This window comes from Zingiber officinale, chromosome 8A (assembly GCF_018446385.1).
Source record: "Zingiber officinale cultivar Zhangliang chromosome 8A, Zo_v1.1, whole genome shotgun sequence".
NCBI classification, from domain to species: Eukaryota; Viridiplantae; Streptophyta; class Magnoliopsida; order Zingiberales; family Zingiberaceae; genus Zingiber; species Zingiber officinale.
Window position 1 is genome coordinate 131,651,006 of NC_056000.1, and position 19,328 is coordinate 131,670,333.

Here is a 19,328-nt window from a genome sequence, read left to right on the forward strand (position 1 = left end):
TCTGGCAAAACAAGAGCGTAATTTGTCACAGATCTCGAGGGGAATAAGGAAATTAGCACGTTAATTAACTTTAATTGCATTTATGTTGACCTTGTCAGCATCTTAGACTATGGTACGCGTGCATCATAAGTTTCAAATTAATGGCGTCATTAGAAATATAAGCATTCTTAGTCATAATTAATCGTAGTATTATGACTAAGGATGCTTTTTGAAGAACAAATTCCATTTGGAAAGTTAGAGAACAAATAGGATGTTTTTGAAGAAAACAAATTCGATCGATCCTGATGGTGAATTCTGTAACTTCCACGTGTTTTATAGAGTCTAGAGTTATGCTAATCCATCAGTCAAAGTCAAAATAGATTAACTATAACACAAAGGGAATTGGACTTTATCCGGATGAGACTTGGAATTAATTGAATCGACTATGCTCATCCTAAGGTTCAAATTTGGTTAATTACAACTGTACAAGTCAACTACAATGACTCCTATTTCAGATCCTGATCTTGATATTCGTCTCAGGCTCAGTTGATGACATCGTTCTAATATTCGTCTTAATCTCAGTTGTTGATATCGCTCTTGTCTCCACCTCCGATTCAGGCATCCTCCAATTCTCAACCTTGATATGTCCTGTCTCGGCTTCAGATCTAGACATTTTTCATATCTTAGCTCCCGACCTTGACACTGCTTCCACCTCAGTCATAGATTATGGCACTACTTGTCTAGCTCGATCTCAATCAATGACATCATCTATGTCTTGACCCCATTTGCCGATATCGCTTCCGGCTCAATTTCAGATCCTAATACCACTTGTCTTGCTTTGCCTCAGTTGCCAACATCATCTATATCTTGGCCCTAGTCGCCGACACCGCTTCCGACTTTGTCCCATATCCTCGTGCCATCAACATTTTGACCCTAATCGGTGGCACCACTTCTAGTTTACTCTCAAATCCGAGTGTCTCATCTCGGCCTTAGTCGTCGACTTCGTTTACTCGGCTACTCAACGCCAACTTCAAATTTTCATTCCCTCATTCTCAAATCAGACCCACACTCTACGTGGTCTATCATTGAAAATTATTTCTTTGCAAATACTCTAGAACATATGTCGCTGGATGAGCGGAGAGGTAGTTATAGGATTATTAAATCTGGTCTCCTAGATACCTCATTCCAAACATGTGGTGCTTAGTGAATGGCAAGACAACTAACGACTGTCAAATTTGATCCCCTTGGTTGACTTATATGAGAAAGATGGAGGAGCATGCAACAAGGTCATCTTCTCTTTCTCCATCTTCATCTTCTTCTTCATGCATATCACCTCAAGTAAATCTTAATTTGAATGTTGGAGTGACCTGTCGAAATCTTCCCAACACCAATCAAATCCTCTATTGAAATATGTGGCAAAAGGCAATTTACTCACCCTCAACGTCCTTGCTAACCCGTCTCTATGCCAACATGGAGGAGGTAAATCATAGGTGACTACTAGCCATTAGTGCAAGTGGTCATGTAAAATACCGTAACAAAATAATAATACTATAATAAGGTTAATAGACGAATAACTTTAACGGAATTTTTTAAAAATTTTTTAGGGATTTTTCGAAGCTCATGTGATGAGTTTAAAGGGATATATTTATAGGCTAAGTACAAGTCTGGTTATAATATCCAATTTAAGGAGTTGATTAAATTAATTGAACTAGGTTTATAAAGCTAAACCTAAGTTTAATTTCCTATTTTTTTCTCCTCTTCTCCCGACTTCTCCTTGCTCCCGACATCTCCCTCTCCTCCTTGCGACACCGAGCCGTCTTCCCTTTCCTCTTTATTATCTGCTCCCAATTTCTTGGATCTCTCTCACTCGCGCAAAGCCACCATCCCTTCTCTCATCGTCTGCGTTGATCCCCAGCTCGTGAGCGCCATCTTCTTCCCTGACGTGTCGCGGGCGTCAATCGACGAATGGCCTCGTGCCCTAGCTGTTCCTCTTAACCATTGGCTGCTGTTGGGCCGACGCTACAGCATAGGCGTCGCCATTTACCCCTCCGAGTCGTGCCTTAGATTCCATCACGACGCCGACTCCCGATCCGCCGATTTCCCCCTTTCTTCCTCAGCCATCTCTGCACGGACACACCCCGATGCCACCGCTGGCCAAGCTTCTTCTTTCCTTTCTCTAAGTCACCTCTCTCTTGCGGGGCGCAGCAACCCTCACTGCTGAAGTCGCCGATCGTTTGGCACCATCTGAGGTGTAGCCGTCGGTCTCCACCCTCTGGCCACAAGAAGATCCGTACACGCGGTGACCCCATCCCATACCTGATCGCCGACCACAGTGTTCATTCGAGCGGCTCACTAATTGTAGGTTCAAGGCTGCAGAATCTTGGCGATCACTGTTTTTCCTCCCTGCCTGATCACCAGAAACTGTCTCCCTATCAATATCCTGGCCGCCGATGATCCCTGGGGCATAGTGGCAGCTGGGGGACAGATCTGTAACTGTCGGAGAGGGTTGAGGTAACAAATTAACCCTAGTAGCAGGTTCAGGTGTTTGAGATGTTAGATATCTGATTTGGGGTATCTGTTTGGGTGGTTAGCATCATCATCCAGCTCTGACCACCCATTTCCAACATCAAACTTCTCCAATCGTGGGTTAGCAATAGCACGATCGAATTTGGGTGAGTTGTTGGATTGGTTTGATTCATTATGTAGTAGTTTGATAATTAAGCGATGGATTGGTTATTGGAGTAGGGAAAAAAAGATTAGTGGATGAGTAGATATTGATAAATAAGGAGTTAAACTAATATAAGGAAGATGATGAATTTAATTAGGTGAAACTAGTTTAACTCTGGTTGAGGTGGTTAATCAGTAATCGTATTCGACTAAGGTTATCGTAAATAGGTTAGGGGATTTGATTTAGTTATTTAACTTATAAGTAATTATCTAAATCCGTATGTTATGATTTACAGGACTTTGATTCGAGACAAGTGTCTCGACGTGGGATCTATATGATACAATCTTCTTTTTGAGGCGGGTACCTTTGACTTATCTCTTTTGATATTGTCATTTTGATATACGTAGTAGGTTATATATTAGTAGTAATAATTATGTTTATATATGCTTTGGTATGTGACTACTTGATATCCGTAGTATGTCCTTATTGATGTCTGTTTTGCATTATTGCTTATGTCCTCTTGATTCTTGCATTGTGTACTTACATAGTAACATACAATGCATTACCGGATACAGGTCTAGTTACTAGATATACTTGGCATATGTACCTAGTGTTATTACTTGGCATGTGTACCTAGGTTTATTACTTGGCATGTGTACCTATGTTTACTATCTGACATATGCACCTAGATCATTGTTATGGACTCGGTTTTCCTTTTGGTACACATTATGAGGAGGTTGATATTTTCAGGAGTTACATGCTTTAGCGTCATGCACAATTTTACATGATTGCATGCTGAGAGATTGTCGACTCTATTGTTGTTGAACACATCGCCAGTTACATGATCTGCATATACAACCACTCATGGGTTAGTGGTATATCAAGTAGGGTGTGTGCAGTTTTCTCTGTCACGGCTCCGCTAGTACGCTCATAGGTAATGTGACTACAGCATAGTAGCGGGCAGGGATCCCTCCTCTTGACTATGACAAAGGGAGATGAGAGCTTTGACTCCCCCACTATGTTTGGGGTAGGAGGATAGGTGTACCTCGACAGCATCCTGTCCATTCGGTCACTCAAGAGAAGTGATGGCAGAGTGCACAGTTGTCATAGTCATACCCACTCAGTCTCACCATCGCGTATGAGATGGCTGACTGACGTCAGGGGTGGCCATGTCATTTGTATCATATGCATGAATTACATTTATTACTTGTGATTATTGCATTTTTGTACGCTACATTTTGGTGGTTGCATATGATTGACATGCATACAGGAGACATTATATATTGGTCTGATGACCCTGCTACTGTTAGTGAGGTTCACACCCTTATGTCAGGATAAGAGGCTCTGGTGAGTACAGTTCTTCTTCAGTTGTTCAGTTTTGCATTGCCTGTTATTATTCAGGAGATTGTACTACATGATTATTACTAGTAGTTATATTTTACTATGCATGTCTGTCGATATCCGCTGAGTATCTTATACTTACTACCCCTTATTTTTCTTGTTGTTTTCAGGTTAGCATATAAATCTGTCGTGTCGCTTGGAGTATCTTATCTGCAAGTCCCACTTCACATCCGAGGACTGTTTCCGGTTTTACCTCTACTTTACTTGTCTTATATTTTTGGTGGACTTGATGTTGTATAAATTTGACTTTGTTTTTGGTTTTGCTATGTGGAGTTGTAATTATTTTTTTGTGGTTGTGTAAGCCTAGCCGATTAATAGTCTTTGTTGTTTCTGTTTGTATGGGTTTTCTTTCGTTTTGTTTTTCCGCTGTGATTGTTTTCAGTACAGCTGTGTGAGCTGTTTATTGTATATAACTGCATGGTTGTATATATATATTCCAGCTGTATGAGTTGATGTATATATGATTCAAATTGTCACCGGTACAGAGAAGATTTTGCCAGATTTTTCCTCTGGTAGAGACTCCTCCGGGGCGTGATAGGCCAAGACATGGAAGAAGACATGTTTGAACATGCCGAGTTTCGACGCCAATACCTCATATTTCAAATCCTCTATTGAAATATATGACAAAAGATAATTTGTTTACCCCAACACCTCCACTAATCCATTTCTAAATTAATACGGAAGAAGTAAATTACAAACGACTATCCCAACTATTAGTACAAATGATCAAATTATAAAGAAAGATATACTCATAAGTATGAGTTTTAATTCCAAAATTTTATATAACAATACTTTATATTTACAGTTTCATCCCTAAGAGACAAACCTTTTATTCAAATATGTTTCAAGACTTCTTTTTCATCGACACTAGTAATCTCCGGGAAGCACGTGAGTTGGATTTAATTGGTGATTTGACCATTTGGCCGGAACAGGTGCGTTATGAACCAATCTAGAGATCTTTTACCTTTTTGTAAATGAACTGGATGAAACACCTCGAGACAAAGCAAAGGAACCTTTTATTTAATCTGATTTCATGTTAGCTACTTTGAAATTTTAGCATTACAGACGAAATGGAAAGATGCAGCCTAATCCATGAGAACAACAGTTTTCGGAAAGATATGAAACATTTTACAACAAGAAGTTTTTTCAACTAGGCTACTGACTAGTGATCACAATGCCATTGATATCTTCAAATCTTCAGCAGCAGCATCAGCAGTTTCAGGTGCTGTGACTGCCAAGTTCACTGTCTGAAACTGAGAGGCTAAAGGTGGTTGTGAAAATGCCTGAGAATAGTACATCTGAGGTCGACGTCCAGAATCAGCGGAAATTTCATAAACATAATTAGCCATGCTTGCATGGTGGGGATGCTGCATCCAATGATACTTCGGTCCAGCATAAGGATGAGTTTGATTGGGGAGTAACTGGATCAGCTGAGGAGGGCATGCAGAAGGAATGGGAGGAAGGGCAACCGATTCAGGGTTCTCTGGGGCACATGAAATAGGAAGAGATGGCTTTCCAGATGATGTCATTAAGCCAGGATCAATCAAATTGGGCTGATATGAGAATAAAGGGTATGCCATATGTTGGGGAACGGGCAAGTAGTATACTGGAATCTGGGAGGCTTGTGGTGGTTGCTGCATTGCAATAGGGTGGTAGGGATGCACAGGGAAGACTGTACTGGCTGTTGGGTGGTGGATGTAATGTGCATTTGCCTCAATAAACTGGGACGGATGTTGATGAACAAGGGGAGATTCTGCTACTGAAAATGGGATAATGGGATCAGAAGAGACCTTTGCATCGGAGTTCTGAATAACATTCGTAGGACTGGATGGAGCAATCAATATCAATTTTACGTCAAGGCAGAGTAAATATTTAGAACCAAAACAAATTTTGAGAAAAATTTGTAAAGAAAGACCTCACCTTGATTCTGAACTGGAGAAGATGGCTGCCACAACGTCGGCGAGCTCTGGAGGTTGTAGAATGCCACCGTGTTCAGATTTTTCATCGAAATCTTCGTCTTCAATCTGCGTCGCGGAATTGCTGGATGAGAGGGGGATCAGAAGGGCGATGCACTGATCGGAACAGCGTTCCTCGGAAGGAACAGGAATAGGTGGGAGATTGGAGAGAGACAGAGCAGATGATGTAGATGCGGAGGAGGAATCGCTACCAAGCTTCGCCATGGAGTCGGGCCGAGTGAGGACGAGCTGTTCAGGCTCAGGCTGGGTGCCGCCGCCATGGGAGTGGATAGACAAGTCGTCTTCGAGGCCGAGGAGGCAGTTGATTGAGGCGGTGTCGGAGGAGGATCCGCGCGGGAGTTCGTCGGTCCCCGTGCCCATGCCCATGCCATTGATTGCATTATTGAGGGCGTCGACGAACCAAGTTTCCGATTTTGACTCCTCCAATATCGACCGAACGCGGGAAGAATGTTCCGACAGGAACAAGAACAGGCGGAGGCGCGGTAAGCGAATCCCGTCTCCTCCGGCGGTCGAGATGCGATCGATCTCTTCGATCATGATCTCCAGGTCCTCCTCGGTGGAGACGGAGATGAGAGAATCGAGATCCTCGTCTGGCAGTTTGTACTTGAGGGAGAAAGATCGCCCGTCGAGAAGAACGCGGGAGAGCCTGGCGGATACTTCAGCCAGCGGTGAACGCCGATCGACGGCGACCATGCGGGTCTCGCCTCCAAGGTAACAGAGGGCCTTGTCGGTCGGTCGGAAAACGATGCGGCCGCCATAGCTGCACATCAGGCGGAGCTTGCAACCGACGGACGATGCCGCGGAGGAAGGAGGGATCGTTTCGTCTAAGGAATCGCAGCCAAGCGACAGAGGGGAGGAATCGATTGAGGCCGGGTAACCAGAGGCAACGGCGGCGGCGGGTTCCATGAACGGACACCCGCATCAATTCGGGTATTTATTTATTATTTTAGAAAAGGAAGGATGACGACGAGATGACGCGTCATGCTTAGTCGCTAATCAAGTCAAACTCGTCACGACTCTTACTGAAGTAGGAATAATAATAATATTAATAATATTAAATAATAAATAGTTAATAAAAAAATATGATGATAGTAAAGGTTGATTATACTGTGTCCCATAAGATAAATTATAGAATCATATTATAATGAGAGAATTTTTTTTATTTCTACTAGAAGATCTTGTCTGTTGGTTTTAGACAAATTAAGGGACGCAACAGTTGTCTACGACAAGGGCGACAGTGCTCCTCTTCTCATGGCAACGACAGAGGATGTCGAAGGGATGCAGCAAGGCTAGGGATGTCAGGGGGGGCCAACGTAAAGGTGGAGGGAGTTTCCCCTGCTTTACGTCTTTGTCAATGGGCAAGGTCACATGGTCTGCGAGTATGCGGATGCATGCTTGAAATTACTGACCACAGCACGCTACCCAAAAAACGCAAAGCTAAAACTATATTAAAAAAAAAAGGGTCTTGGTTTACTATTAGAATTTTAAAAAATAATATAAACTTTAAAAATTAATATCCCTACTATTATTATTATTATTATTATTATTATTATTATTATTATTATTATTATTATTATTATGTATCAATACAGAAAAGATAAATTATAAATTATTACTAATATTAATATAGATGGTTAAAAAGATAATATGCTCGGATGTATTAAATTTTAATTCTAAAATTTCATGTGTCAATATCTTATTTGTCAATCATCATACCGTCTAAGATCATGTCAATTATGAGTTGACATATTTGATATGATAAATTTTAGGATTAATTGGTATAAAAATATTTTACTATATGTTTAATTTTTCCTTATACGTACTAAGATAAATGATCTCGGATGTTATATTTCTATGGAGAGGACACTCTAGATAGGTGGCCCTATGTTGATTGTATGAAGACTCCAAACTAAAAAAAAAATGACTCCAAACGCTGGGTGTCTAAAGGAGCATTAGTAATCAAGCCACACACAGACCCTCCGACTCCTAAGTCAGTGATCCGATTGAAAGCGATAAACAGTAAATGAACAGTGACTATGAGTATTAAACAGTTGTGTAGCGTCGTTGTATACTTTTGTCTGTAGATGGAACCCCTCTTTTATAGTGTTACTGTTTGTCTATGAACGAATCTCAAAGCATTTCAAAAAAAGAACCGACCACAAATATGCTCTGATACCTTTCTCAAAATGGATATGCAACATCTCTGTATTTGACAGGGTGGAAGCTTCTAATGTACATTTTATATATAGAATACTCTCTTTCATACGTAGCACAAAATGTCAAAAAAGAATGTAAGATCGTTGGGTTAAGGAATTCTCAATATGCATAATTGACCAATTGACCGAGCATCTCTTGTAGTCTGATTGGCTGTTACTTACAAGAGTGACCCGTTCAAATTTGAGGAATGTTACCACGGACTCGTCCTTTACTCAGCCTCTCCGTTTGGCATCAAGTGTCTAGTTTGTCCGATTAGATCGTAAGTTCGATCGGCTAGATCACTCGGCCAAAATAGTTAACTGTGCTAGTCTCGAGTGATGAAGTGGACTTTGCTCGGGATGATACTGATTCGACTTAGAGTTCTTTTTTATCAATATGTAGGGGCTTGGCATTCGATCAGTTCAAGGGTCCGATCGGATAAAGAGCTCGGCTTCCAGCTGACCCCAAGATCCAATCGAATAATCTCTCGGTCAGGACGATCGTCTTAGCTAACCCCGAGTGTTGATCTTTCCTTAACTTTGACTGCCATATCATCTGATCTCCTAGACTTTGACCCGACCTGAGAGCCCCATCTTATTCACCGCATCAATCCCCATAATTTATTCTTTTTTAAAATCAATTTGGAAGAGCTATTAAAGATAGATCCACCATCTCAACTTCCCATGGATATAGAAGTTAAATTCAAATATAAAGGCGGAAGATACATGGTCGAATGAATTTCAATTCATGAATTCCGATAAAATTTAACCTTTAACTATTATACTAAAAATATTATATGTCTGTCAGTGACACTACGTTTATTATGGTCAGTTTGCTCGGCAGAGCGGAAACAAAAATTAAGAAAAAATTTCCGCAGTGGAAAAGTTTTCGTCATTTATTTCATTAAAATTTTCAGATGGAAAAGAAACACAATCTATCAACTAATTATTTTGGAGTCAAAATCGATCACCTCAAAATTAAATGGAAAGCCGCGATGTGAAAAAAATGTCGTATGTACCATTTTTTATTTATAAAATTACATCATATATCAAAAAATGATGCATGTTCATTTTTTAACTCACAAAATTATACCATGTACCTAAAAAATTACATATTTTCACTTTTTAATTCACAAAATTACATAATATATCTAAAAAATAACACATGTACCCTTTTTAATTTATAAAATTACACTATGTACTTAAAAAAAATAATGCATATATTTTTTTTTATTTATAAAATTACATGACATGTATCCATTTTAGTCAATCAAAATAAATAAACATACAAAAGAAAAAAATTTCTTCACTCTTTTTCTTCCATCTTTATCTATCAAAATAAATAAACATACAAAAAAAAAAAAAAAAATTCCTTTTCTCTTTCTCTTCTCTTCGTCAGGATAATTTTTATTATAAATTTCAGAGCAGTTAAATTGATTAGTGATGACTTCACATGCATGCCACTTATCAACTCATACCCGGCGCTCGCACTCGACGGCACTGATGGATCCCCTCTCGTCGCGCGCGACCTCACCGCCCGCCCTGCACCTTCTGCGTTGCCGCTGCTCTTGAGCTACGTACGCACTTGGCACTTCTACGAGCCATCGCTCCCCCGTTAAACTCGCGCCGCCACGAGCAGACCATGTCATAGAGCGCGTACCGGTGCATGCTGCCGTAGCTAGCGTGGGAAGAGGTCGCTGTTGGAGCAGCCAGTCACATAATTGTCCTTCATTGGACGATCGACAAAAATCGAAGCAGATGTGGACATAGGTGTAGTAGGTTGTTGTCTTTTTTTTTTTTTTTTTTTTTAATGAGAAATATTCCTTTTAGGTATACTGGGTGTGTATAGTATGTTCTATTATTTTATCTAAGGTAAATATAGACAGTATTAGTTAGTGATTTGCTTTTACTTTTTATCTTATAAAATTATTTATATAGAGAGTTTTGATTAGGGGTGTAAATTTTTACTTTTTATCTTATAAAAATAGTTTTATATAGAGGTTTGATTAGGGGTGTAAATAAGTGAGAAATTAAAGAGACTCTATTTAATGATGGGCTCAGCTCGAAACAGTAAATTTACATGGAAAAACTCTTGCAATTTCTGGCAAAACAAAGAAAACGCTTTAGCTATAAACACCTCCTCAATTTATTATTTAATTTAAGTAGTAATTATTTTAAATATTAGAATATTGAATTAACCTGGTCAGAATAAGCTTGACGAGCCATCGAGCCAGTATTAAATGAGCTCGAGATAATCTCGAATATTAAACGAGCTGGCTTAAGCTCGGCTCGAGCTCGGTCAACTTCAAGCTCGAGTTGAGCTTTAACTGAGTTGCTCGTGAGCAGCTTGACTTATTTACATCCCTAATTTTGATATGCCACACTCTTACGCTGCAGAATTTGTGAGCACCTAAAATTTATATTCGGTTTGAATTTTTTTATATTTAATACTCTCTCTCTCTATATATATATTTATATCTTGCACACCCTTATATGGGCGATGGTGGGCGACAGTCAACATGACAAGTTGACGCGTGGACAAAATTCAGCATTTTTTCATTCTCTTCAAAATGTGTGGGCATATTTTGGCTCTCTCTCTCTCTCCCCTTCCCTTCGTTCACGTCGTTGGTTTTCAAAACCAAAGCCCTAAACTCTCTTCCCCTCTGATCTCGCTCCTCTCTTCCCCCGCGCTAGACCCTAGACCCAGATCATCTTCTTCAGTGATTAGCTCGCGTGGAGTGAGTTAGGGTTTTAGTCCAACTTGTACTACTCATCTCCCTTTTCTACTCATGTTTCGTAATGGCGCATTCCATGGGAGTTACAAACTATCTTGAGTATTTTTTCTTTTAACTATCGTTGTTTCTAAGAATCAATTGTTTAAAAACCACTACGAGATACAGTTTAGTGGTTAATTTCGAAGGAACATGATGGTGCACCAACGTTGTAGTTTATTTTTCACTATGATTAATATTGTAGTTGATTGATAACAGCATATAGAAGCTAAAATTTTAAATGATACTTCGACGTTTCATATGCAATGGTCTTTTCGCTTTGAATGTATTGATTTTTTTTTTATAATTCACCACCACGTTGGTGCTAGTGTTTTTAAGACCAATAACACCAACTTGGTGCTGGTTTTGAAATATTAGCACCACATCGGTGCTGGTATCATTGGTGCTGGTTTTGAAAGACCAGTACTAATGTGATGCTGGTTTTGAAAGACCAGCATTAATGTGGTGCTGTCGGCGATGGTAGAGTTTTGAAAGACCAGTACTAATGTGATGCTAGTTTTGAAAGACCAACATTAATGTGGTGTTGGTCGGTGATGGTAGTTAGTGCTGATTTTGAAAGACTAACATCAATGTGATGTTGGTCGTTACTGGTAATTGGTGTTGGTTTTGAAAGACCAGAACCAATGTTATATTGGTCGGTGTTGATTTGGAAAGAATTGAAAGGGTGTGTAGTATTTTTCTAGATTTTGAATCGTTAATATTATTTTAATAATTATTTTGTAATTCACATTAACTTGTGTAGAATTCTTCCCTTTCTTGCCTGAACAAAGAAATTTATTGGTATACTATATTTTGGATGAGATTCTAATTGTAGTGAGCTTCAAGAATTAAAGAAGAAAATAGATGCTCAACTTATAACTATCTAGTCACTGATATATTGGTTGTGCTCTCACCTGTATTATTGCTCAATTTTCTGAATCAAACAGTCTACATTAATGGAAGAAAATATTTGTGATGATCAGCTAGACATTTCCTAAGTCGATGATGATCGAAAGCCAAAAATTGGGATGAAATTTACATCACTGGAGGATGCATTTTCGTTCTATAATCAATATGCACGAGAAGAAAGATTTAGCGCAAGAATAAGCAATAGTCGAAAAAAATAAGAAAACTAATGAAGTAGCCTAGAAAAAATTTGTATGCTTTAAAGAAGGACATATATATGTTCAACGGAATTTGCAAATACAAGATGATAAAATCAAAAAGACAAGAGCATGTGGCAAAATTATAATTGGATGTAAGTGAAAGATTTCATTAGTGAAGGAAATAATTGGACCTAATTGGGTTATCACTAACCTAATTGAAAGTCATAATCATCCACTCTCGTCTCCTACAAAGGTGCATTTGTTATGCTCACATTGGAGTATTTCAACAGCAAAGGAAGCATTGACTCAATAGTTTTCAGAAGTTAATGTGTCAACCTGTCAACAAGTAAGATTATTGAATATAGAGTATGGAGGGTCTGAGCATGTAGGTTGCACAGAAAGAGATACTAGAAACTTCAAGAAAAGTTAAGGGATGAACAAAAGGGTATCGATGCTGAAACACTGATTGAGTTATTTTCCTATGAGAATGAGAAGAATTTAGGTTTTTTCTTTGATTATGATACTGATTCAGATAACAAATTTTGTAGGTATTTTTGGGTGGATCATGTATCAAGGAGGGCATATAATGCATTTGGTGATGTAGTTGCATTTGATATCACATATAACACCAACAAATATGGGTTAATTTTTGCATCATTTATAGGAGTTAATCATCATCATCAGATAATTATTTTTAGTTGCGGGTTTCTAAGTGATAAGAAAACTGAGTCATTTGTTTGGTTGCTTAAGAAGTTCATAGAAGTCATGCCTAAAGGTACACCAAACCTGATCATCATTGATTAGGATCCTATAATTACGAAAGCCATTAGCCAAGTTTTTCCTCAAACAATGCATCGATATTGTTTATGTCTTATACTGAATAAATTTCTAGATAAATTACACTCTTTGACTTTTTGAAGTCATTATCAAAGCATAAAGAATGTCATTGCAAATTCTACAACACCTAATGAATTTAAGAAGTCATGGAAAGAGGTTATCAAGTGTGCTAACATGGAGAAAAATGATTGATTGTCTTTGATATATGATTTGCAACACAAGTAGGTGCCAGTTTATTTTAGGCATATATTTTCTACTGGAATGTTAAGTAGTCAGAGATCTGAGAGCTCACATTCTTTTTTCAAGAGTTATGTTTCAAATAAGAACTCATTGATGGATTTTATCACTCATTTCAATAGGACACTAAGACACCAAAGATACAATGAGTTAGTTGTGAACCATATTAATATGAATGAGCATCCCAAAAATAAGACAAACTGGCCAATGGAAATTTAAATGGTTAAGCTATACACAAAAAAATAAGGCTAGAGTAGTGAAATGAGTGATAGTCATGGTTATTTTATGCAACAAGCATCTACATTAGTTGATTCAATGATTTACCATGTGCTGAATTTTCAAAATTATTCTTCCTTAAAACCAAGGGTGCTCACACATCACCATCAGAGGGACTACATTTCCTGTAGTTGTATGAAATAAAGTTTGAGGGTATTTCATGCAGACATATATTAGCTTATTTTTGTATCAACCAAGTGTTTCATTTACCTGATAAGTATATACTCAAAAGATAGACACGAGATGCAAAGGTTGGTGTTGGTTTTTCTTTGGGGAAGGAAGATATAACCGATGATCTAGAAAGGTTATTGATGACAAGACACTCAAGGTTATCCTTTAAAGCTTTAGTAATAATTAATGATACATCTTTGATGGATGAGGGGACAAATTTCTTGGATCAACAATTAGATTGTATTTATAGCAAAATTCAAAAGATGAATATTAGTAGAACATGCAGCAATGAAAGTTAAAGAAAGAAATCCATAGATGGGACCCTTGGTATTGTTGATCCATCTTTAATAAGAACAAAGGGATGTGGGAAGAGATTGAAATCATCAATAAAGAAATCAACCTCAAAATCTAGGCTGTCATGGATGCGAGCTTCGAGGTGTGTCACATGACAAGCATAATTGTCCTATTTTGTAGCAAGGGTATGCGTCGATTAATTCTACATTTGTATTATAATTTTAATTCTCAATCAAATAGTTTAAATAAATTTTGTAAATATGAGGATGTGTTAATTTTCAGATCAATTATTGATAATCAAAATGTGACAAGCGATGATAACACATATGAAGCAGATTTACCATCTATAGCCGGTACTAACAAAGTTTGTTTTAATTAAATTTTAATGTTTGATTAAGAAATTTAAGTTTGTAATTGTCATTATTGTTGTAGGTTCAAATAACATGCCTTAGGATAAATAAAGGTTTAGCATCTTTCTTGTATATGTATTCTTGATTTTGATATCTTGTCTGTGAATCACAGTGTTAGATTTTAACCCTATACTTAAACTAGTTTACATTCTATTTAATAGTTAAAAGTTATTGGTAGTTATAATTCACAAATTGAAATATATTATGATTTTTCTATATGCTATCTATCCTTAATCTGGGTTTGTTTTAGTTAGATAGGATTGCTAACTTATTTTGTTCATGCAAAAATAGAACATTCTCATGTTTTATGATTACATATAGAAAACTAAGTCTTTTACTGGTTTAGAAGTTGAAGATTAGTTTAAGGCTTTTATGAATCTAGTTTAGTGTATCTAAATGTAAAAATTTGCAAGCTCACAAACGATATAGACTTTGGAAATAAATTCTGTAAAAACCAACGTGGTTATTGCAATTTGTGTACATTTATTTGCATCATACACATGTTTATATACAATGACTAGATATGCCCCATACCCCAGCTAAGTTAAAGTTCCCTTAGCATTGGGATTATGAGTGCTTCCTTAATATGTAACAGTGTGAGACATCACATTTGCCTTGTTTGGCCAACGTGCAAACAATTTTCTGAATATGAACTAGAGTTTATAAATATGAAATTTGTAATTCTTGGATGATATTATATAATTATCATATTTTTAACAAAAGTCTATATTTATTTATGAAACTTAGTGTTGCATGTGAATTCCACCAATATTGCCAGTGAAATGATACTATTGGATATAAGCCATTGATGTTGTTTGATCCTGTCTGAAGGCTGAGAAGATGACACGCTGGCTCAGGTGGATGAGTTGTTGACGAATAGTTAATTCTCCGATCTATGATGAAGCTCCTCAATGATCCTGTGCACAACCAGATAATCCCACGAAGCGTTAGTGACCAAAGACCAGGGAAGGAGTCCCTGGCAAGGCCCTCCGATGCTCAAGTTAGTATTGAGGAAGAACAATAGTGGATCTACAAATGAATGTCTCAAATGCAAAAATTGCATACCTTGCCAACTGAGAGGACTCCCCTTTTTATACCACCTCTTATAATCTCCGTGACCATGAGGTGGCTTTATGTGTCAAAGTTTGTTAGGTTGTTCCTTAAAGAGTTTTCGAGGAATCTTTTTTCTACCCACAGATGTATCTCTTTTGTTTATAACTTAAACCTTCTTTGAAGTCGTTGGAGGAGGATGTCGTTATGGATGAGTCGCCCATGGGAAACAAGATAGCCTCCGAAGGAGGTTCTGAAGAATATTCCCCGATAATTATGACAAGCTATTAAAATATTGTCTGTTACTTGTCTACTGAATGTATCTTGGTTGGGCCACAAGGCCGGTCATATTACTTGCTATTGTATCAAGCTACTCTGTCATATATTCAATATTGTAGAGATCTGTTAAAAGACTAATATAGTGCCCATAATATGCCAAAGTTTCACTTAAGAAGTCACATGATAGATTATGTATGCTGGGGCTTTATTTTAGGGACAATGTAACATTATGTAACTTGAACTCAATCGACCTATGCCTGACCGAGCGGATATGTAGAGTTTTCTAAGGATAAGTGTCTTTAAGCTCATCCGGTCTTTACCCAGTCGGGCATACACAGAGAGCATGATATTCAATCGGCCTTTGCCCGGTCGGTCTTATACTAAGAGTTTTATAAGGCAAAATGTCCTTAAGACCGCATGATCTTTACCCGGCCGGGCGTAAATGGAGAGCCTTACATTCGACCAGCCAGTCTTATACTAAGAGTTTTATACGGGCAAGTGTCTTCAAGCTCGCCTAGTCTCTACTGGGCTGGCGTACATGAAGAGCCTTATATTCAACTGACCTTTGTCTGACTAGTCTTATACTAAGAGTGCTATAAGGCCAAGTGTTCTGAAGCCCGCCCGGTCTTTACCCGGCCAGGCGTACATGGAGAGTCTTATGTTCAACCGGCCTTTGTTCGGTCAGTCTTATACTAAACCTGCTCGGTCTCTATCTAGCTGGGCATACACGAAGAGTCTTATGTTTGACCGACCTTTGTATGGCCAGTCTTATACTAAGAGTTTTATAAGGCCAAGTGTCTTCAAGCATGCTGGGTCTCTACCTGGTCAGGCATATATGGAGAGCCTTATGTTCGACTGGCTTTTGTCCGGCCAGTCTTATACTAAGAATTTTATAAGGCCTAAATGCTTAGAGCTCGGTCAGGGTTTACCCGACCGAGCTCCCTTGCACTCGGTCGGCTACTTGACTAATCGGATACACTATTTCTTGACTTCTAGAGTAGAACACTATGTTAGGATCGATGGTCGTGGCTAGAGAGGGGGGTGTGAATAGCCGACCCCAAATCTTCGCGTTTCTTTCTACAAATCAAGGTTAGCGTAGCGGAAATAACTAAATAGAAACGCAAAAAGGAAAGATCAAACCTCAAACTCGAACTCGACGATGTAACGAGGTTCGGAGATGAAACTCCTACTCCTCGGCATGTCCGTAAGGTGGACGAAGCCTATCAATCCGTCGGTGGATGAGTCCTCGGAAAACCGGCTAATAAGAACTCCTTCTGGGTGGAGAAACCTCACCACAAACTCTTGCAACAGCAAGATCAGAGTACAAGTACAAGAAGTACAGCAAGATACAAATATAAAGATGTATGTAACAACTCTTGCTTGCCTTCTCGTCGTCGACTGAAATCTGTAGATGAAGCACCACAGCAGCAGCTGAAACCAGTCGAAGAAGTCGAGGAAGCTCACGCGAAGCTTCGGAGCTCAGCAAAGCTCAAGAGCACAGCTTTCAGAAGAACAGCAGCTCAGTTCCGAGGAGGAAGAAGAAGAGTAGCAGTAACCACACTGTAGAAGCCCTCGGCCTCTTTTATACCTGCATCCACCTGCGAAGAAGAGGCCAGAAGACAGAAGACCGTTGTGAGCCAACGGATAGTTCTGGACCGATCAGGGCTTCGAACGCTGTGGCACCTCTGATCGGTCCGAGGACCGATCAGCATGCATGTCTCTTCATTTTCTCCCGAACTTCTTGCCTTCGATCGTTGTTTCGATCGGTGCACCGATCGATAACACTCGATGGCTCTTGTTTGGTTCCCGATCGGTCACGGACCGATCCGATACCGATGTATCACGGATCGATCCAGCGATCGATCCAGAGCTTGGTTTTTGCCCAAACCAAGTCCCAAACCTTCCAAACCAATATCCGGTCAACCTTGACCTGTTGGTACATCATGCTTAGCATCCGGTCACTCCCTTGACCTGCTAAGACTCCCCACCAAGTGTCCGGTCAATCCCTTTGACCCACTTGGACTTTTCTCTTCGTGTCAAGTATCCGGTCACTTCCTTGACCTACTTGACCTTCTCAACACCAGATGTCCGATCACCCTTGATCCATCTGGATTTTCCCTTGCCCAGCTTCACTCACCAGGACTTTCACCTAGCTTCACTCACTAGGGTTTTCACAACTGCCTGGCTTCACTCACCAGGACTTTCCCACTGCCTGGCTTCACTCACCGGGACTTATCCGTCTGCCTGGTTTCACTCACCAGGACTTTCCACATCCGGTCCAGAGAACGAGCTACCGAGCCCTCTCTGACCACAGTTCGGAGAACGAGCTACCGAGCCCTCTCCGACTTCCATCCGGTCCAGAGAACGAGCTCCCGAGCCCTCTCTGACCACAGTCCAGAGAACGAGCTACCGAGCCCTCTCCGACTTTCATCCGGTCTAGAGAACGAGCTCCCGAGCCATCTCTGACCACAGTCCGGAGAACGAGCTACCGAGCCCTCTCCGACTTCCCATGTGCCAAGCTTCCATACTTGGACTTCTTCGTGCCAAGTCTCCATACTTGGACTTTTCCCGTGCCAAGCTCCCTGCTTGGACTTTTCACCATGCCAAACTCCCTGCTTGGACTTTTCCCATGCCAAGCTCCCTGCTTGGACTTTTCTCGTGCCAAGCTCCCTGCTTGGACTTTTCCGAGTCAGGTCAACTCACCTCGGGTCAACCAAGTCAACCTTGACCACGAGTTGCACCCACAATCTCCCAAGCTTGTATCCTTGTAAAACATCAAGATACAACTTTTCTGTTCACGTCAAACATTGTCAAACATAACTCGTCAAACATCAAAACACAACTCGAGTTAAGTCAACTCGAGTCTGGTCAACCAGGTCAACCTTGACCTAAGGTTGCACCAACAATCTCCCCCTTTTTGATGTTTGACAAAACCCATAATCAAACCCATAATCAAGTTAGGTTAACCCGATAACCTAACTTAGGTTTTCCAATGTTCTCTATTCTCCTCAAACCTACACTCTCCCCCTTTTTGACACACATCAAAAAGAGTGAATCAAGGTCAAGAGTTTCTTTTTAATGAAGGTCCCATACCTTTCATTGAAACTCTTAATTTCCCCCTCGATACTAAGGTCAACAATTAACTTAGTGATAATCCTATATCACTCAAGTCTTTAGGAGTAAAAACTCCCCCTAAAAGTCAACTCCCCCTTGACTAATAGGTAAAACTCCCCCTAAAGGTCAACTCCCCCTTGACCATTGCACCAACAATGTCTTGGAGAGTTTCAACCCTTTAGAAATCCAAACCACCAACTTCATTGCTGAAATTTCAGAAATTTCAGACAACACAGTCGAAACTGGCACGCCCTGATCGGTCACCAGACCGATCAGGTCTTCCCTGGATCGGTCACAGTGACCAATCCACAACTTCCTGGACTGATCAGACTCCCTTCTGATCGGTCCACAACCTCTGATATCTGATTTCTGAATTTTTCTTTTCCCGAAATTCAGAAACCTCTAGAAAATCACAGAAAATTAAAAAAATTGTGAAATTTTGAGGATACATTCCTCATACCACATACTATCATGGAAAAATAGTTTTCTATGAAAATAACTTCCATTTTCAAAACTTGATACAAAGTTCGAAAAACTTTGAAATAGTTCAAGTTTAACTCAACT

General features: G+C 39.5%; 1 protein-coding gene and 1 long non-coding RNA gene across 2 annotated transcripts; one reads left to right on the forward strand and one right to left on the reverse strand.

Moving 5' to 3' along the window:
- Positions 1–1,839: 1,839 nt before the first annotated feature.
- LOC122010280 lies at positions 1,840–4,383 on the forward strand. Its single transcript, XR_006119834.1, has 2 exons — positions 1,840–3,994; positions 4,159–4,383. It is a non-coding gene; the product is annotated as an uncharacterized LOC122010280 (long non-coding RNA).
- Positions 4,384–5,047: 664 nt separating this feature from the next.
- Positions 5,048–6,949, reverse strand: LOC122012898. Its single transcript, XM_042569565.1, has 2 exons — positions 5,969–6,949; positions 5,048–5,872 (listed from the first exon to the last, which is right to left on the reverse strand). Exons 1-2 carry the CDS (start codon positions 6,928–6,930, stop codon positions 5,218–5,220), a joined length of 1,617 nt encoding a protein of 538 aa, XP_042425499.1. The 5' UTR covers positions 6,931–6,949; the 3' UTR covers positions 5,048–5,217.
- Positions 6,950–19,328: the final 12,379 nt, after the last annotated feature.

Excerpts from the sequence above, each read along its gene's own strand:
- LOC122012898 (XM_042569565.1), bottom strand. The coding sequence starts at position 6,930 with ATGGAACCCGCCGCCGCCGTTGCCTCTGGTTACCCGGCCTCAATCGAT. Across the intron at positions 5,873-5,968 it reads TTCTCCAGTTCAGAATCAAG|TCCTACGAATGTTATTCAGA; the intron begins GTGAGGTCTTTC and ends TGCTCCATCCAG.